Consider the following 21,378-nt stretch of genomic DNA (forward strand, 5'->3'; position numbering starts at 1 on the left):
TTTCTAGAGCAAGAAGATCCTTTTTGGTTGGTTTTTCTTAATTACTTAAGAAAGTTTAATGAAATATTTACTACTGAAGATTATGGGGTTTTTTTGCCAAGTATCACCTATATTTTACATTTTCTGTAGCTAGTATCACTTTTGCTGAAGTATATCAGTTCAAGTCTGAATTGTGAAGAAATGGTAAGTCACCGAAAATTGGTTCTGCTCAGAAAACAAGTTTGAAACTTGGTGTGTTAGGTCTCTGTTTTGCAAAAAAAAAATCTGTTAGGTTGTGCTAGGCATTAACCCAATGTATGAACCTGATAACCTGACATATGAACTGGAGTATTTTACTGGTAAAATCCTTTCCAGGCTTCCCAGTACGAGATAGGTGCAACCACCCTAGAGCAAGTCCAGCAAAAAGCCTGTAAGATGATTACCGGACTGGAGGATCTGACAAATGAGGAGAGGCTGGGAGCATTAGGGCTGTTCATCCTGGAGGAGAGAAGGCTTGGGAGATCTCAYCAATGTATATAAATACTTTGTTGAAGGGAGTAAGCAGATGGAGGCACTCTTCCACTGTGTCCATTGGCAAGGCATTGTGCATAYATTGAAAGTCTACTTAACCATTAAAAGACTCTTTTTTTGTGTATGTGACCAGGCAACCACTGGAACAGGTTTACCAGAGAGGTTGTGGTGCCTCTGTCTTTGAMGATGCTCAGAACTGAGTGGGATGTGGCTCTGTGCAATCCAGTTTTGATGATTTTGTTTTGAACTGAGTAGACTCTTGGGGCCAAGTGGGGGACAAGGGTGGGAACAGTGGATTGGATTAGGTTAGAGGCTGTCCCTTCCAACCTCAATGATAGTGTGGATTTTTCTTTCAGCAGCCTGTTTTTCAGTTGCCTCAGGAACAGCACATCCTATGAACAGTAAACAGGGTTTACTCTTTAARATTCTGTGGCTTTCTGCTGACAATAGACAGCACCAATTTCAGTTAAATTTTGTCTTAACCAGGATCATTTTAAATTTGGCTTTTTGCCAATATGAGTCTTACAAATTTAAATTAGGTGCAGATACATGTGTTTCCGTTATCTTCATCCAGTTGATACATCCCCAAACAGTGCAAAAGAGCAGTAGCTATAGTGTAAGGTCTCTCCAGTGTCTTCTTGCCTCAGYGTTGGTGCTATTTAATGTTCAAGTACAAAAAGTGCATATGGGAACCAGGAGGAGCACACCCTTATGAATAAAGAATRCAGACTTGAAGATTATGTGCTGCTATTCAATGATAAAAGGGAAACTTGAAAAGGTTGTACTGATCATCCTGATAACAGTGATGTGTTTACTGAGGAATTGGTGCTTTGAATACAAAAGATACTTGCCAGCTTTTCTATGTGGTCTCTCACCTACTGACTTGCTCAGTACATATTCTGCCAAACTCTCAGGAAGGGTAAAGTCTACATAAATGTGCATGTTCATTCCTAGTGACTGTGGAGGTGTTCACCAAATAAGCAGTAATGATTTCAGGTACCATTTTCAAACTACATTTGTTTAACAAGAAACAAATGTTATTACTGGAAGATAATCTGAAACTTAAAAGTTATACAAGCAAGTTCACAGCTTAAATATACTTGTGGTCGGTGTCCAGTGGGCTGTTTGGTAGCTTGTCAGTATGCTGACCTTTATTTCCACCTCTGTGTTCACTGTAGCTGCTCTCACACTGCCAATGCCCATAGGTTGCCCACAGAGAGATTACARCTATAAGTCTGAGACACTATCACACTTTTTCAGCTTTTGAATTTTAGACAAAAACAATCACAAAACGAGATCATTTTGACTAGGAGAGAAAGACTGTAGTCAGGCAGAAGTTTGGGGTTTTTTTTCATCTAAAGCAATTGGCATTTATTATGTAGAATTCTTCAAAGATTCGGTATTTTTTTCCAAATAGACAAGTTACTAGTTTACTAAACATGTCTACTGTTGACTATAGTAAACTTAGCAGCATTACCAGATTGTATTAATGAATTTCAGTGAATGTTCCACTTTGCATATTGCAGTTTTCATCTTTGCAAAATAAATGATGCCATAGCAATTCACTGCTGTTTGTCTTTTTATTCTTTGCCATACAGAGGAGTTCTGGCTTGGTTAGGTTCAACAATAAATGGCTTTTTACTTGTGCTTTCATTATTCTATGCTGTTGCTGTGTGCTTTCCAGAATTATGGACTAGTTCAGCAATTTCTTGTAAGAATAGGTGTCGTAGAACCTGACACATGATGATCTTTAGGGCTTTTTCGTTGTTGTGTAGTGGAGCTCATTATGGACAGGTTCAAAAAATGCTACAATGCACATGATTCTAGAGAATATACCAGTGATATGTTTGTTGCTACTGTGGCTTGAAATCTGCTATGCTGAAACAATGTAGGATACAGCAAAACCCAAATTGAGTATGCTGGCCAGCATGAGTGCTCATTTCAGTCATTAACTTCTGGTCGCAATCAGTAGATTTCCTTTATAGGTGTTGCTGGTACTTTGTAATTGTGGAAATGAATCCACGTTAGAATTATTTCTCACATTAGCATTAGAATTACTTCTCCTTGGAAGAGATGCAATGGGAAAAGGTGAAATGGGAAGATGTCTGAGAGACAGCCTGCTGTGCTTACTTCAGGCCCCAACAGTCCGCTGTAAGGATTTTCTCATAGGCTTTGTTACACTGTAAATACAATACTTCACCTCCAAAATCTGAGAGAACTATAATGCTCTAGCAGATGTTTAAATGTGCTTTGGAAGCCCTTGTTTGGGATGAGGAGGAGGTTTGAATACTTAAATTATCATGAGGGAAGTAATGATTGTTTCTGCCGGAGGCTTTTGCATTAGGCAAAGTTATTACAGGAGTTACAGTACTTTTGGAAACTTAGTAGAGATGTGTATTTATAACTAGGAATACTACTGTAGTTCATCAGTTGCTTATTTTTATTTAACAGCAAATTCTGGTTTTGTGATAAAATATTAAGGTTGTGATTTAGCACAACCTGTTCAATGTTTGTTTTGAGCTTCTTAAAACTCTTGTGCTTAATTTGCAGGTCACAGATCAAAAAACCAAAGGTAAGAGTCTTTGATCCTAAGAAATACTTTCATTGATTTGAGCCAAAATTCAGATCTTGATCAAAACTATTAGAAAAGGAAGCGGACTTAAGATGAAATACTGAGTATGAGTATTCAGCAGAAGTAAAAGTTGTGGTGATTAAAATGAAGAACCTGCAGTTATGCTGCTGATCTGTTGTCAGCAAAATATTGTTGTCTGCAAAATACTTGAAGAAAGAATGAGGATTGTGGATAAGGTGGGTTAGCTGAAATACTCAGTTTGCTGTTTTACAAAGGTTTTAGACAAGTAACCAAAGACTGAAACTACCTGTATAAAGATAATGAAAGACAGCAAAAGTACTGCTTATAGTGAGGTACCAAAATGAATGAAAATCACTTGGGTTTAGAAACTTAAATTCGGGGGCATAAAAGTCCAATAGATAAGGCAGGAATGATGAGTGACCATCTTGAAAATTGAACTAAACTTAGCTGATGTAAAAATATGTTTAATTTTTCAAAATAATGTAATTTTTTTAATAAAAAAATATTTTGTATTAAGTTTTGTATCAGTTTTTGATAAATTGTGTGGGGAAATTGCCATTATTGAAAGAAAATGACTGAGATAGTAACTTGTTTTTATGGCTACCAACACCTTTTTGGAAGTTGGGGAATGAAGTCTGTATAGAGAAATGGGAAAACTCTTCTAAWAACAGAATGTGGAGAACAATGCATTCATGTTGCCAAAGAGAGACCCTCTTATGTCGATCTCACATTTGTAAAGGTTTTACTGAGCATGCTTAGTTCATCTTGAGTCTCTTAATCAAATTTTATGGTGGTGTTAGCTCCTCCTTTGCTTATAGGGGCACCTGGTGACCAGTGGGGAAACCTAAAGAGACCAAATACAGTTGYTCCATGTAGAACTGCCTTTTGTGTTAGTCAGCTATTGCTGCCTTGCTTAAGAGCAGCACAGAGARCTCAGATTTGTTAATTCTGAATCCAAGAGGAGGTGGGTTATTTCTCCTTTTTTTGTTTGTTTAGGCAGTGGTTGTGTAGCGTAGTAAACAGGTGAAAACTTGGGTTCTGATTTCACATCTCCCATAAAGTTGATGCATAACAATCTGAAAGCCAGTTGAAGATCAGGAAGGTGGAGTCACTTATATTTGACTGCTCATATTTTAAAATTGCTCATTGTCTGGGGTGAACTCTTTGTCAACTTACCATTTGCAAGAAATTTTGGGCTTAGAGCAAAATACTTGATGAGGGCAGAGTTTCATCCTGGGCTACACAGTTGTACATGGAAGCAAAAGGTCTGCTGCTACTGCTTGTTCCTGCTTCCTTATTTAAATTGTTCTTGGTTGTTGAGAAGGTGGAAGCTGCACAGTATTTCAGAAAAGAATTAAATAATGAAAAGAGTGACTGTGAGTTCTTGTAGCTGACACAGGTTTAAGTGGAAAAACTTCTGATTTTCATTCTTCCTGTTTTTCAGTGCCCGAAGTGACGAAACCAAGTTTAAGCCAACCAGTGGCTGCCAGCCCAATTGGCAACTCTCCATCGCCACCAGTCAATGGTGGCAACAATGCCAAAAGGGTGGCAGTGCCGAACGGACAACCGCCAAGCGCCGCCCGCTACATGCCTCGGGAGGTGCCGCCGCGATTCCGTTGCCAGCAGGACCACAAAGTGTTACTGAAACGTGGGCAGCCCCCTCCTCCATCCTGTATGCTCCTTGGGGGTGGAGCAGGGCCTCCCTCCCCAGCAGCACCAGGAGCAAACCCAAACAACGCACAAACAGTGACAGCACTGCTGCAGAGCGACAGTGGGACTGCAACAGGCAAGTGATGATGATAAATAATATTAAATGAATGTGTTGGTGCATGGCAGCAAAGGGATGGCTGAAATGATGCATAAGTGTGTCCTTATATAAAAAAACTTCTCAGATTGCATTTGGAGAGCTTCTACTCTTCCAGTGTGCAGGCTTCTGTTGGCAGCAGTGGATATATTTTTTACTACTAGATGGAAGAAAGAGGTTTAATCTTTTTCAAGTATGTTTTGAGTGGTTTTAATTGGTTGCTGAAATGCTCTGCAGCAAAGTAAACAGAATGCATAAAATATGATTGTCACTGAGTAATTTTTCAGTTCACTGAGTGGCACTTTAGGTTTCTTTGACATGAATTTCCTGTCTTGTCACATTTTTGTATCATCTGGTAAAATAGACATGTARATGCCATGTCCGTAAAGGGCAGGTGTCTGTCACATCTTGTCTGGATGAAACAGAAAATGACCTATTGCTCCTGCCTTTTTTTCCCCTTTTTTCTTTGTTAGTAATTTTTTTTTTCTACTTAGATAAGCCTTTTGTACAAGTGACAACTGTTTCATTTTTACTTTCCTATTCATTTTGTATTCCAGGATGTAAATTGATTTTAGGATTATTGATTTTATGAGCTTGGGGAAGTTATAGCTGCTCCTGAATTTTTTAGATCTTTGGTGAATTGTAGTAGCTGTAATATTTCTTCTTAAATTATAGTAGAACAGACAAAATTCCAATCAAGATATCTGCCTTCTAAAGACTTCAGTGACCTGGAAAGTCAAGGACAACTTCAATTCTAACAATCAGGATGTTTTTTAAAAAAGAAATATTTAATACTTGAAAGAAAAAAAGAAGTAACAATACCAGTATGTCTGAGTTTGTCTTTGAAAATCATGTCAGATCAATGGCGTGATGATTTTCTTATTACCATCCTGGAAATCATAAACATTTTTAAATCTGTGTGGTTTGGAATTGAAAACAGGTGAATTCTACAGAATCAAATAAGCTAGATGGAATGGCTGTCCTTATTAGAAAGGGTTCTAGGAAAATTAATAATTCCATTTGTTTTGTGGTCTCCCCTCACTACTTGAATTTATTTGTAACAAATCCCTGTTTGACAGATTTATCTMATCTTTGATGATTGCTGTTTAACAAAGGAGAAAGTGAATGTCAAACTACAGTGGCAAAAYCTTAACTAATTATTGTCTTAGAGAGAACTGATTTTGATAAAACACCTGAAACAAAGCATGACCCGAAGTCTTTTGTTCCTATATAAAATCCTAGCACTGGGATACCTTCACAGTTACTGTAGTAGATTTGACTAATGAGAATTTGTGGTAGCAAAGTGCTCTCTAAAAGTTTTCAGCACTTCATGAGCAGCATTTCTTTGCTGTTGGGTGTGCTATAGGAGGACCATTTTGAAGTATTTGAGCTGCTCCTTAAGTTCTGTGTAATTATTTGACATCTAATATTTGGTTTTCTGAGGCCGAAATTTGCTACTATGAATTATCATATTTTTAAACTTTGTTTACTTGTGCATTAAACTAAGATGTTACGTGGCTGTATTAGGCCAGTGGTTAGTTGCATTATCCTGACACAAGTCAGGAGAACCAAGAAACATATTTGAGACCTGCCTCACCCCGTCCATTTTTCTTCACTGTAAAAGTTAACTGGACTAGGGAGCTGACTTGTATTAAAATTAAATTAAGTTAGGTTTTAAAGCTAATTTCAGTCTGGATGGTATTACCCATTCACCTATGTCAGTGAGAACATACCTGCTAGCCTGTGAGAGTAGGTGTGCCAGAGGAGTGGGAATGTGCAGGTGGCCAAGAAAARGACCACATCTGTCCTTAGGTGTTCCATGTAAGTGTTTGTGGAAGTGTGCTGTTGTTATCTGCCTTGTACATGATTTATCCCACCTCAGATTTGGCTGTTGACAAACTGAGCTTTAGTTTAGGCCCAATTCAGTCAAGCATATAGGCCCTGATACTGTGGTTGAGTCATGCCACATGACAGGAAACAAAAGCCTGTTCCCAAAGGGGAAGATAATGCAACTTACTTGTTCACATTCTTATATTCATCAGATGATCATAAGTGGTATGGGTGAGGATTTAATATTAAAAGCAAACACATAATTCTTCTYGACATTGACCTTTTTCGATGAGGATTGAAATCCTTCTGGCAAAATTAGTGCCCTGAAAGATGACGCCAAGTATTCTATTGTCTCATACCAGTATAGGGAATTGAGATGATGGGTGTTCTGTGCAATTCTTCTAATACCAGTGATAATTCAGAACATACAAGACGTTTTTGGACAACAAGGTTTGAATTTTATTGGTGCAAGTCTTTCAATAATTAAGATTATTGGCACTGTCAAATATAGCAAGGGAAAGCTGGTTTCATAAAACAATATATTAAACTATAAATACAAAATATATTGTATTAATATAACAATATATTAAATATATTAAACTCTTAGCATGCTGTATGTGAGCAAGCACCCCAGTCTTTAAACTTTTAGAATGTCTTCAGAATCTCAGTGAAGTCACATTCTCTGTTAAAGTCACCAATTTAAAGATATTGCTAAGTTCATAGCTGCCTGTTTATCATTCATTGGCTGAACAGTTTCTAAGTTCAAAAGACAGCAGCCTTGCAGTCTTTTGAGCTTGTCTTTGTCTGTCCTCCTTAAGCTCTTTCTGTGATCTGTCTAATCAGAAAGATTTTTAATTGGAAGAAAAAAGGGTTACTCTGTGCTAAAAGATGGACGGATAAAAATATCGGTGAAGTCATACTTCCTTGCTATTGTTCAATTTGCATTTGAAGTTAAAGCAACAGAAGGAACAAAATGTACTTGGGAACTGCTTGATCTTTTGAATCTTGGTGGCTGGGGTTTAGTGGGTGAAGACAAACTATTGCTCATCAATATTCAAAGCTTTACAAGGGAGTTGTAACATTGCTGTAAAGTCTGGATTTTTATTGGTGGGCCTCAGTGAAGGGGGATCCGGAAGATATTTGTTGGATGTCCACTGTTTAAGCTAATGAACTGAAAGCCTCAGACAAGCAGTGGAAGCTGATCTTCCAGTGATAGTGTTAGCAACCAGAAATGGTGATCTTTACTTTGGAATATATAATATAGGAATGGAGACTGGGAGGAGAGTTACTCAGTTTTTTGAGCTGTTGCCTTGTTTTCATGAAGCTGTCRTATGAGCCGGTACTGGTAGTAACAGTATATATTCAGTTATGAATTCTGCTGCAGCTGTTACTATGGAATTTACACTATAGCAAAATACGTGGGATAGCAGGCGTCAAAAATCTGATGTTCTKTACTTGTAAATAATACTGATTATTAATGACCTTTTTGGGTGTTTTGGGTTTTTCTTTTCTAGATTCAGCAATTGGAGGTGCTGCTGCTTCAAATTATGCAAATTCCACTTGGGGTCCTGGAGCCTCCTCCAACAGCGGCACCAACGCCAACCCAACTCACATCTGGGACAAGGTGATTGTAGACGGGTCTGACATGGAAGAGTGGCCTTGTATTGCCAGCAAAGATGCTGAGTCTTCTTCCGAAAACACCACCGATAACAACAGTGCCTCAAACCCTGGCTTGGAGAAGAATGCTCTGCCAGGAAGCACCACTAGTAACAAAGGAAAAGGAAGCCAGTGCCAGTCCGGAAGCGCTGGAAACGAATGTAATCTTGGGGCCTGGAAATCTGATTCCAAGGCTAAATCTGTTCAATCTTCCAACCCTGCTGCCGAGAGTAACAATGGACTAGGTAATTGGAGGAACTTGAGTGGACAAGATAGAATCAGTCCTGGTTCTGGCTTCAGCAACTTTAACCCAAATAGCAACCCATCTGCTTGGCCAGCACTGGTTCAAGAGGGCAATTCTAGGAAAGGGAGTCTGGAATCTGATAGTGGTAGCTCCAATGCACAGATTAGCACAGTAGGTCAGACCTCTAGGGAACAGCAGTCAAAGATGGAAAATGCGGGTGTTAATTTTGTCTCTGGCAGAGAACAGGCTCAACTTCATAACACTGATGGACCAAAAAATGGAAACACTAACTCCTTGAACTTAAGTTCACCAAACCCTATGGAGAATAAGGGAACGCCCTTTGAAATGGGCTTGGGGAACCCTTCCAGGAGCACTGACAACCCTTCTCAAAGCACTGGAGAAAGAAAGACTGGGAGTGTTGGATCTTGGAGTACAGCTAGGGGGTCTTCTGGAACTGACACAGTCTCTGGGCAGAGCAATTCTGGAAACCATGGGAACAATGGAAAGGATAGAGAGGACTCCTGGAAAGGAGCTTCTGTTCAAAAGCCTAATGGGTCAAGAAGTGATTCTTGGGATAACAATAACCGGTCTACGGGTGGTGGGTCTTGGAATTTTGGCCCTCARCATGCAAATGAAAGCAAATGGGGTGAAGGGAACAAATTAACATCTGGGGTCTCTCAGGGAGAATGGAAACAGCTGTCTGGGTCTGATGAACTGAAGATTGGAGAGTGGAGTGGTCCAAACCAACCAAATTCTAGCACTGGAGCATGGGACAATCAAAAAGGCCACCCTCTTCCTGAAAACCAAGGCAATTCCCAGGCTCCCTGTTGGGGAAGATCTTCCAGCTCTGCAGGAAGTGAGGTTGGAGGTCAAAGCACTGGAAGCAACCACAAAGCAGGAAGTAGTGACAGTCACAATTCTGGACGCCGATCGTACAGGCCTACACATCCTGATTGCCAGGCAGTCTTGCAGACTTTGCTGAGCAGGACTGACTTGGACCCCCGAGTGCTTTCAAACACCGGCTGGGGCCAGACTCAAATTAAGCAAGATACCGTATGGGATATAGAAGAGATGCCACGGCCCGAGGGGAAGTCTGATAAAGGAACTGAGGGGTGGGAGAGCTCTGCCACACAGACAAAGAACTCAGGGGGCTGGGGCGATGTACCCAGCCAAAGCAATCAAAACAAGTCTGGATGGGGTGAGCTCTCAACCCCAACGGAGTGGAAGGATCCCAAAACTACTGGAGGATGGAATGATTATAAGAATTCCAATTCTTCTAATTGGGGAGGAGGAAGGCAAGAAGAAAAATCATCTTCTTCTTGGAATGACAGCTCTACTAAGGAGCAGGGGTGGGGTGGACGGCAAACTAATCAAGGATGGTCTTCTGGAAAGAACGGTTGGGGAGAGGAAGTTGACCAAACAAAAAACAGCAACTGGGAAAGTGCAGGAAATAAGCCAGTGTCTGGTTGGGGTGAAGGTGGGCAGAATGAGATTGGAACTTGGGGTAATGGTGCAAATACAAGCTCTGCTTCAAAGGGTGGATGGGATGATTGTAAAAGAACTTCAACGTGGAATGAGACGGGTCGACAGCCCAACTCCTGGAACAAGCAGCAGCAACAGCASCAGCAGCAACAGCAGGAGTCTTCTGGTTCCTGGGGTCCACCGCCCCAAACTCCAGGTAATGGGCGACCTCCAAACCCAAACTGGAACAGCGGACCACAGCCAGCTGCCCCCAAAGAGGAGGAGCCTAGTGGCTGGGAAGAACCTTCTCCACAGTCAATCAGTCGAAAAATGGACATTGATGATGGCACTTCAGCATGGGGAGATCCTAGCAGTTACAACTACAAGAATGTGAATCTGTGGGACAAGAACTCACAAGGAGGACAGGCCCCACGGGAGCAGAGCCTGCCTACTCCGATGACTAGCAAATCACAAGCATCAGGTATTAGTCTTGTTCCTTTCTTCAAAAACCTCCTATATGTGACTGTGACCTTAATGTGTGAGAGAGATGCTTGTAGTCCCCATTTACTGATAGTTTTATTCCATAATATATAATATATTCTGTAATAATGTAATATATTCTATATATTCTACAATATATTCTTACTTGAATATTTGATTCTATATTTCAAGTGTSTTTGAAATTTGAATCAATCAGTCCTCTGCTTGTTTTGCCTCAGTAACTGTGATCTGAATACTTCCCAGTAAAAGAAAATGTTTGTGAAATGGCAAAGCTGCATATTCAATTTGAGCTCTGAAGAACAGGTTGAATTGCAGAATCAAAAACCTTTCACTCCAACCGTGAACTTAAAAAGCCCAGCATTGCTTAGTCCATGACTCAACCATGTTCCTCAGTGCAACATCTGCAGGTGTTTTAAATACCTATAGGGATGTTGACTCAGCCACTTACTTCCCTAGGCAACCTAGGGAAGTTCTAGTGCTGGACAATCGTTTTGGTGAAAAGCTTTTCCTAATACCCAGTTGAAACCTGCCCTGGTGCAACTTCAGGGCATTTCCTCTCGTCCTATTTCTTGTTACTTGGGAAAAGAGACTGCTCCCCACGTGGYTAGAGCCTCCTTTTATGTAGTTCTGGAGAGCAGTAAGGTCTCCCCTAAGCTTCCTTTTCTCTGGATTAAATAGCTTTTTTTTTGTATTATTAGAGAAATAGGGAGAAAATACTTATTTGTTTTTAGTCAAAAATAATTTGCATTGAAACAGTCAGTTAACACTTGAAATTGAGCAAGTCTGTGACTTAGTTTTTTAGTCAAGATTATCTTTGCTTTATGATAAAGAATAGTTAGAAAAATGTTTTCTTCTTTGGAATAAGGACAAGAAAAAGTTACATAGCCTGGAAATATGTTAAGATGTTAYTGTTATGAATTTTTTTCCTCTGACTCAAAGACACTTTAAAGAATGCTATCTTAGTTTAATATGTACTGCAAATATGTTCCATCTCTTTATTCAGTATTTTAAACCACTGAGTTAGATGCTTGTAATTAGTCACAGAAGTTCACAGATAGGAGGACAGCATTAGATGTGGGGTTCATGTTTAACCTGGGAGAAGAGTATTGTCGTAGTATTCTCTTCCTTTTCATTCCTGGAGGTCAGTGCCCACTTTAAATTTGTTATGAATGGTTGTCAATTCTGTTGCACCCACACTACTGAGAACCTAAAGTTCTCAACAAGAAGAACAAAGCGGTAGATGAGCGAGATGGGGCTGCAGTGCCCCAAAGAAAGTAAACATTTCTTTGTCTAAATGGTCTGTAATGAAAACCTCTTTCTCCTTTGTGCAGTCTGGAGCAAAAGCACTCCACCTGCTCCAGATAATGGTACGTCCGCTTGGGGTGAGCCAAATGAAACCAGTCCCGGGTGGGGTGAAGTAGATGATACAGGAGCATCGACTACAGGCTGGGGGAATGCACCTTCCAACGCCCCGAATGCCATGAAATCTAGTGAGTATAGGCCAGATACCAGTTTCTTTGCAATTACCCTGGAGATTTTAAGTGTTTGACCTTTTGACATAGGTCACCTGTGGCGGAGTTGTTATCTGAGGCCTAAAAGCAGTGTTGAATGTTATTGTAGGRTTTTGATGGATGAGTATTAAATGTTTGTAAATGACTGAAACTTTGTCTTTTAAGGTAGTAAAAACTTTCCTAACTAAGCAATTAAATGGGCAGCTCTGATTCTGGAAGTGCTGAAACACTCTGAGTAAGGAAATGTGTATTGTTCCCTTTCTCTGGCTGCCTGCTTGGTACATATTTTCTGATGGTACACTTTTTCTGATCATATCAGGAAAAGGAATGCACAGTATTGGCAAATTGCACTGTGGGGGTCCTTACACGATCATTCATGCTTTGATAATGCAACTTAGCTTTGAACGGATTTTTTTAATTGTGTGAGTAAAATTGTTACTCTTAAAAACTGCACTTTGTGATCAAACCTAAATGCCTTCAGCAGTGTCTTTCTTGAATGAGATGTTGAGGTACTTTGAAAATTTACCTCAGTTAAAATTTTGCTATTTTAAGAGGTTTTGTGGATATTATTCTTGATGATGTAAGCTATTTGTATAATTTTTATTTCAGTCTTTTAAAGGAAAAAAACAACACACAAACAAAAGCARTGTTATTGTCAAAGTCAGTAACATTTGGATATGAAGTTTACTATGGGAACTACTGATGATATACAAGTGTTTCTGAACTTGGTTGATGATGACCACTGAAAAACTGTTTCCAGCCCAGAAGTTGCTTTTGCAACATGGGATTGTTTGAACTGAAGTGCTGTGTAGATAATATGCTGATGGGTCATTCTCCTGTCCTCCCACYCCAATTAAATAATTTGGCCATTTCTGAAACAAAAAAGCTTTGATTCCTTAGTGTTACCATGATAGCAGGCTCTTGTGGATGACAGGCTTCCYGTGCCTGCCAAATAGACTTGGCAGTTTGAGGATGGTAAGCTGATTTTAGATGGATGTCTTCTTTTATCTATAAAAAGACACTTAAATATGACCAAAATAAGAACTTCTGAAATTGATCTATTGAAAATCCTGTTGATTTGTTAATGCTTAATACAGTCTTTTAAGACTCCACCTAGTTCCTCACTTATCCTGACTGATCTGAATGTATGCTCTAAGCGAAGAACTCCAATATGCATRTGCTGTTCTGTATGTAAGTTGTCCCCAGCTCTAGAGCAAAATCAGGACAGGATGCAGACTATCTGTGATTGGAAAAGAATCAGTTTGGAGCCAAAGAAGGAAGCATAGCTTATTATCCACATGTTTAAAAAAGTAAATTTACATAGTTCTACCAGCATTGCATAAGAATATTCTGGCAGAAGTAGGAATAAATTCAGTTTTCTGTAATACTGAGGGTTTTTTAATGTATTGAAAATTTCATTTTATGCTGTAGCTGTTGGTACCTCCTTAYKMAACTAATGCAAAAAACTAAGCAGGTGTCATACAGACAAGTCATCTTTACATCACTGTCCAGATTCATGTTCACAAATATTAGACCTGAGAGTTGTCAGTCAGAAAAATAATCATTATCATAGTATATTTTTAAGCACAATTTATTTTAAAAATAAATTAAAGCTGCAAGGACTGTCCAATATACCATTTCCAGATTACGTTCTTTGCTCTGCAGTCATAATCCTTAAATGTAGCCTTTTCTGTGTAAGTAGTGTGATTTAAGGGTCAAGAGGTAGATTTTTTTGCACTTTGACCAGTATGTTTCATAAGCCGTCCTCAGTTTTAGTACCTAAATTAATAGAATTTAAAAAGTGGTTTCCTGCGAAGTATCTGAGGGTTTATTTATGATGCATTTTGAGGTATCTCTTAATCCACCATAAAATGCTGTTGTACTTACATTCATTACAATCAGGGTAGAGATCCCYGTGATAGGTGAATTACAGTTCCTGKTTTTTTTTAATATTTAGACTTTCTACTATGTATGTTGATGTCCTTTTTTCCTGATTTCCATATTCATACCCCAGAAAATTAAAAGTATTAGTTATTACAAAAGTGATGATGATGATGATGATGATGATGATGATGATGATGATGGAAATTTTTCACAGAAGAAAAATGCAAAATAAATATGGGAATAAATATGCAGAATGAAGAGTTTTAGAGCAGGAAGAACAGTTGGATGAGGATTTGGGCTCCTGATGGCTTGTTAGTAAAGGTTCGAATTTCGTGTTGCATGGTAATGCTAGAGAGTAACAGCAAGAAAAGAAACCAGGAGGAAAAAGTCTAAACCAGTGAAGTGGTTGTAGCTTTCTGGTATACTTTAACAGCCCTGCTAATATGCCTCTTCAGGGACATTGTTAGGTGCAGAATTTCAAGTAGAGGATTTTTTTTTTTTGCATTAGACTACTTACAGTGTTGTTTGTACCAGAGGACAGTGTCAGGTCCTTGCCTTCAGATTCTRCTTAGATGTTGTTCGTAAAAATTGTTTGTTTCTGTAATTTTATGAAAGAGTGATGGGCAAGGGAAGTARTTAAGGTTTTGAAGTGAGAAAGAAAAAAAAATTACAAACTTCCTGAACCAGAGTCTTCAGCATCCCTGGTTTTTGAGTATGCTTTGAAGGCTTTCATTTGCACTTGAAAATAAGACCTTGCCTTTTAAATGCAGCTGTATCTGTATAAGAGGTCTCTATTGTTATTATATCTTTAAAGGTTTGACATTTCTTTAAAATAATTGCAAAACATGACATGCGAACATGCCACCAAATCTCTTGGGTTTTGGGATTCATGCACAAGTTTTTACAGCTGTTAGAGTGAAGACACATTTTTGAATTTTTTATTTTTTTTAGTTCCTTTGGGATTCTGATGATCTCAGCTAATCTTGCAGTGTCACATCACCARCTGCATGGTACTGTAGACTACTTTTGAGCTTTTTTTCTTTTTCTAAAGGTTCTAAATCTATGCAAGATGGCTGGGGAGAGAGTGATGGGCCAGTGACAGGAACACGTCATTCCAGCTGGGAAGAGGAGGAGGAGGGAGGAGTCTGGAACACAGCAGGCTCTCAGGGAAGCAATTCCTCCCACAACTCAACAAGCTGGGGGCAAGGAGGAAAGAAAACACAAATGAAGGTAAAATGCTTGAATGATTCATAACTACTGTGTTGTCTGAAAACCGTCTAAGTGATATGTTAGWGCATTATGTAGTTACTTTTTTAAGAAGGTTTTGCAGAGTTACRGAAAGGTGCCTCTTAAAATTGTATAAAAAAAAAGGAGGATTTTGGATTTGCTTTGATATATTACACCTGTTATGACTAATAAATCTTCCAGTAGGTGTCAAGTTACTTTGATTTGTAAGCTGAAGAGCCATTAATGAATGAAAATAAGTATCCCAAGACTATTTCTCTTCTCTTGCTGACGCATCTTTCTGCCCTAGGCTGCTGCTGTTGTTCTTGCGTAGCTTACCGAAGTTTGGATTCCACAGTCCCTTTGGCACATGCGCTTCTTATTTCTAACARCTGTTGGATTTATGTCTGACTTAGGTTTGTTGTTGTYGACATTCAGCCTCAAACAGGAGCAGCAGCTTGGCTTTAGTCCTGAGTAAATTTCTAAGACTTTTTTGCACKAAAGTTCTCCAGTACAGTAACATTTGTAACTGTATTAATATTAGAAGGACAATGCTCCTCATGAAATAGGTAGGGCAGATGCAAAAGGCAAGGCAAAGCAGTTTCCTAGGATGTGGAAACACTGTTGCGACATGGTAGGGAGTTTTACAATCCTATTTTGCAGAAATTATTCTCAGGGACTTTTTTCTCACTTAAAGATTTTTTTATTTTAACCAACAAAACAACTGAAAGATTTCTTCACTGTTGAACTGTGTTAGTGTCGGTTTTGATAATCTGTAAATTACACTAAGGCCAAAGAGAGCGCCTGGTCCGCACAGTGCCAGTGCAAGAGACACCATGCTGAAAGGAAGAAAGCCAAAGGAGAAGTCTACCTCTGTATACACTGGATTGAAAAATGTATTAAACAGTAACAGAGGGAAAAAATAAACAATGTTCACAAAGTTTTCCAGGTTGCAGAATGAAACTGAAGGTGTGATAAACATTGTACATGACAAWGTTCAACCAGTTTGGAATACTAACAGTGAGCAATTGTATGAGACAGAATATTTGGTAAATGCTTCCAAACATGCAAATACTTTCAGTAATTTTTTTCAGGAGATTTAATTTCTTGATACCAGAATTTTCATTTTGCGTATTTCAAGGATAAAAGAAAATTTAAGAAATCAAAAGGTTTTTTTTAAAAATTTTTGTCTTTCTTTTTTTTCTTCAGTGCGCATTAAAAGGAGGAAATAGTGATTCGTGGATGAACCCTTTATCCAAACAGTTTTCAAATATGGGCTTGCTAGTAAGTAAATTTTTTTAAAAAGGAAGTCCAGCTTCGTGAAAAAGCTGTAAGCTTTAAGTCAGAAGATGAGCTGTTTCACAATTATTTATCTGCATTTGCTGTGCTGGCATATTGATCATAATACCTGTAATAACTGGCTCAGAACAGCTCCTCAGAAAAAATCAACTCTGATTCTTCCAGTTACTCTATGATAGCTCTTATTCTGAGGTTGCAATTTCTTTGCAAGTAATAGGTTTGGAATGGGGATGTGTGGTTTTTTGTTTTGTTTATTTTTATTATTGGGGGGTTGTTTTTTGGTGTGAGGTGTTTTTTGTTGTTGCTTTGGTTTGGGGTTTTTTAATTTTATTTTCACAGCATGCTGTCTAGAGCACACGAGATAGAGGTTTCTGCCTGTAGTGTCAGACATCTGTCATTAGTCCAAGGTATTCATTCTGAATCTCCGCCACCTATCAGAAAAGGAGATTTACAGCCTTGTGTCTGTCTTGGCTGAACTTACATTTGAAGTACTATGCAGCAGGGTCTTTTTAGAACAAAAAGGGCTCGTTATGAATCCAAAAGTACAGATTGCTTGGTGAAGTGAATAAATAAATACCACATCATTGAGAAAAAGAGCTGTAGGGAAGTATTTAAAAAATCATTATGTATAATTCTTTTAGGAACTTCTGACAAGCTGATTTGTAAAGTATTTTGCAGACTTTTGTGCCAGTTGTCATCCTGTGAAGCAGGAGTAGTATRTACTGCTGGCTAGCAAAAGATAACAATACTGAGTTTGTGTCAAAAGTTCAGAGCTGCACAAGTTGTCACTGACATGATTAGGATTAGTTTGCAACATCTTTTAGCTCCCTAGCGCTAATTCAGTTTGCTAGATTGTAGATTCTTCTGAAAGCTATGGGAACACCCTGTTCCAGATTGCCAACTGAAGAATCCCATGGCAGCACKTTTCTAGATTTGATGGCATGACAGACAATGAGGATGAGCTATCATTTTGGCCATTATTTTCAGTGCTTTGTCCCTCAACCACTGGAACACAAGGACAGAGGTTAATTTCATGGAGTGGCTCTGTGTCCATCTTTCTCAGTCACAAGCTTTCATGTGTATGGTTTCACATGGGTAAACTTGCCACGCACAGCTTTAGGGGCTTGAGGCAAGGTGTGTTTGGGATGAGTTCAGAAATCCTTGTGTTCAATTTTAGTTTAAGGTAAGACTTTCATTGGCACAAGCATGTTCTTCCTGCATTCCACCTTTCTGAAATACTTCTCAGCATTGCATAGAAGTCAGAACTGAATTGTTTTGTTTTTTACCCCCAGAGTCAAACCGACGACATTCCAGTCAGTAAGATGGACTTGTCTGTAGGTGCGTATGTTTTTATTTCAATGAATTTGAAATGTGAGATCTCGTGTAGCATTTTTATGAGAATGACATGCTGTACTTTGGGAGGGTTTGATCCTTACTTTTAGCACACTTGATAATAGCAGGGTAGAGTAAAAAGTATCCTCTGTCTTGTCTGTAAGCTTTGACTCTAATGTGCAAGATTGGGATGTATACCTCTACAGAGCAGAGCAGGGGCAGAGGCATCTTTTAAGACCCTTTTAATCTTTGTAGTTKGTATTTATTGCTACTGTTCCAAGAAAGTGAAAATCTTCTTCATTTGGTGGAAGAGGACTGTTTTCCCTCATGTCAGTAGGACATCCCATTTACTACAGCTTCCTGGAGGTGATGTGAGGGGGAAGAATTATCTTCTATTATTGTTTTCTTCAGTTGCTTCCCTCAGGCTATTACAAATTACTTTTCTACTTTTTCTAGTAGATTTTATATTCTGGATAGCTTCACCTCAATGACTACAGAGCTTAAGCATCATGGGCTGTGTGGTATCAAAGGTAGAGCTGTGGTAGTCAGGACTTACTTGCATCTAATACCAGTTCTGGATTTAGTATTCTTAYGCAATCTAGACAGATGCAGTGTCTCTCAGCTAAGAATCCATTGCAGTCTTAAAATGTCTATAACACTTCATAGAGGATTCAGTAGTTCTTTTTTTCCAGAATTGAACTTAGTTATGAGATAGGCTTGTTCTTCAACTGGTTTTCAGTCAAGATTACAGCATACCAGGTTTTTCTGGCGGATAACTGGCAGCATATTTTCCTGATTTGCATATAAATCCACAGAGTTAAATTTTTGCTTGGAGACCACCTATGTCAAAGAAAACTTTGGCTTTGGTATGCTTGGAGTACCTTGGCTCTAACCATCATGCACTGTCACCCCGCTGGTCTCAGTCTCCTTGTTTGAAGAGTGTGTTCCCTTCATTTCAAGTRCTAGAGCAATACTTTTATTTACTGACCAAGACAAAAAAGAAATGGATCAATAATATGCCTGTGGCAAATGTACTTCTTTTTCTATCAAATCTCTTTAATAGATAGCTTGTCTACTTTGAAAATAGGATATAACTTCTTTTTCCTATTGAAATATCTWCTGTTCTCTAAGTTCTGAGGTAGGAACTTTGCTACAGTAAAGTAGTTTGTCAGAACCACTTCATATTTTCTATTTTCCTTTCCTCTGTTTGGCAGTCACCTTTGTGTCTTTTTTAATATATTAGTTAAACCCTCTGCAGATCAGGAAATTCTCAAACTGCCTGTAAATAYTGAGAAATTAAGACAAAATTTCTAATTACTCAAATGTAATTCATGCAGCTGGCTATTGTAAATGCAGTACAAAGCTGTAACTTGATGTAGCATTAAGATGAAACCTCAATATCTAAGCACATGTGCTAGCTCAATAGGCTTGCATGATGTTAATTTAAGGCAAAGGTATAAAATCAGTATCTTTAAAATGTTTTTGTGGTCGAGCAGAGAGGGTTTCAAATGGTTTTCTCCATTTGGGTTACCCCAGTGGTTTTATCTATTTTCACCATATGGAGTCTCTTGTTGGCAAATGTTTTGGGTAACTTTGCTCAGCAGCAATTTCTGTCTCCTACTTCCCAATGCAGTATCATATTATATAATTTTGCATGGAATTCAGATTTTTTTYCCTTCTTTTTTGTTTTTAAGCTCTATACATACAGTGGGAGAGATATACTTCAAAGAAGCTTTCCTGCACTAGGGCGTTTATGTCATCTTACAAGCCTTTGTTTGATTTTTCACAGCATTTTTCACAACTGTTAATAGAAAAATCTGTGAACGGATAGGGTCTTCTTTTATGAAGATGGCTGAACTTATGACCTGTTCTATGTTTCTGCATGTGGAGAGTTTGGGGATTCATGTTTATTCATGTACAAGTGTTTTTGCCTACTGCAGAGGGTAGTTCAAACTTTTCAGATTTTAACAGTTGCCTTGTATTACATAAGGTAAAGCTATTCTTTGACAGCCTGCATTATTTATAACTTTAGTTGACAAGTGCAAAAGACAGGACTCACACGAACAGGTTTCAAGGTTGCCTTAGGATTTTCTGTGAATGGGATAAAGGAATGCATTCATCTCTCCCAGTGTGGCCTTTGTTTATATTGAGGTTTAAGCAGCTGCCTCGGCACTAAGTGACATGCATATCTGTACTTGAAGCGTTCAAATGTGCTCTTTTAATGCTCTGTGTGTTTTACAAGGCATCATTCAGTAATGTTTGAGGAGTTGATTGGATCATCAGGATAACCAGAGAGACAGAAGGGTTTTTCTGTGGCTTAGTCATCTTGTGTTGGCATTGACCCAGTTTCATTTCAGACAGTGATGCAACTATTGCCTCGCTTTCAGTTTCTTTTCAAGCAGCTAATGGCCAGTGCTTCCGGTGTGGAATTAAAGCACATGAGCCTTTTGGTAGCACATTGCTGGCATTGTGTGCAGTGGTTTGATGTAGGTATTGCCAGCATTGAGCTGTGTGTGACTTTGCAGAGCCAGCTGTAGTTTTTCAGGATGTGTTAAAAAGCTATCAGAGAATCATGAGCTCATCCAGGTCAGTATGACTCCAGTTACAAGCTAAGATAGGTAGGTGATTTGTCATCTGTTTTGTGATAAATGGTATTGAACACATCTGAGAAGATGAAACTGGATCAACTTTAAAAGCTGTTCGGGTAAGAAAAACCCATGTAATTAGTGGTCAGATTCATAGCTTCTTGGCAGTAGCATAGCTATGAATATTAATACATTGGCATTGGACATTAAGAAGAGATGCTGTATTTGAGCAGCTTTTTCAAGGAACACTGTTTTGAAGGTATTAGAGTGACCATCTGTCTGCTCTGTTTGATAAAGGTTTAGTGTTTTGTCAGTGGTAGGGTAGGTTATCTATCACTAACTTCCTTTGGAAAAGTAATAGATTTTCTTGTTAATTGTACTGACATGTCTTTAAAATGGTTATTGGAAACGCCATCTGTGCTTCTAACTAAACAGTATTCTTTAAATCTAAAAAATACCAGTAAAGCTATCACATCCGTATTTTAAAATGAAGAAGTTTTCCATCTAGTTTGACATAACAGTATTCATCTGATAGCTTACAGGTGCCACATATGACCAAAGAAATTGTTCCTTGGTAGTAGTTCAGTATGTAAKGTAGCTTCTGGTCAGCGCTTGGTTGATGGTAAAGCTTGTAGAGAAAGCTCATGTCTTTTTCACTGTGTTGTTTCAGTTTGGTCATCTGTTACAACATCTCCTCATCCTCTACCAGATTACTTACTAAACAATGGCAAGAGTCTTCAGGGGTGTCTGAGAAGTGTCTCTGTTAGTGGTTGTTATTGTGCACAGGCTGAGGGAGATGGGTTGTCTGTCTGAAGTTACAATATACTAGTTGATCCCTTGTGACTGTGGGAGACTTTTGACTGAATTATGTGCATGTGACCAAATTTTTCGAAGTACCTCAGAGAATTTCTCAATGTCAAACCCCGTAAAGAAGTAGAATAATT

At 38.7% G+C, this 21,378-nt stretch overlaps 1 protein-coding gene across 6 annotated transcripts in view; it reads left to right on the top strand.

Annotated features, from left to right (window-relative positions):
* TNRC6B (trinucleotide repeat containing adaptor 6B) overlaps positions 1 to 21,378 on the top strand; it is a 134,026-nt gene that overhangs the window by 84,728 nt on the left and 27,920 nt on the right. For 5 of the 6 annotated variants that reach the window (XM_057388802.1, XM_057388820.1, XM_057388806.1 and 2 more), the window contains 7 exons: positions 3,061 to 3,082; positions 4,548 to 4,889; positions 8,252 to 10,579; positions 11,931 to 12,089; positions 15,046 to 15,224; positions 16,428 to 16,502; positions 17,810 to 17,855. In XM_057388802.1, the coding sequence (XP_057244785.1) occupies positions 3,061 to 3,082; positions 4,548 to 4,889; positions 8,252 to 10,579; positions 11,931 to 12,089; positions 15,046 to 15,224; positions 16,428 to 16,502; positions 17,810 to 17,855 (3,151 nt within the window). The remainder of the gene's footprint in view (positions 1 to 3,060; positions 3,083 to 4,547; positions 4,890 to 8,251; positions 10,580 to 11,930; positions 12,090 to 15,045; positions 15,225 to 16,427; positions 16,503 to 17,809; positions 17,856 to 21,378) is intronic. The other variant, XM_057388836.1, reaches the window with a different exon arrangement.

Source organism: Malurus melanocephalus, unplaced genomic scaffold, assembly GCF_030028575.1.
Source record: "Malurus melanocephalus ecotype Western Australia unplaced genomic scaffold, MMel_1.1 scaffold_17, whole genome shotgun sequence".
Taxonomy (NCBI): Eukaryota; Metazoa; Chordata; class Aves; order Passeriformes; family Maluridae; genus Malurus; species Malurus melanocephalus.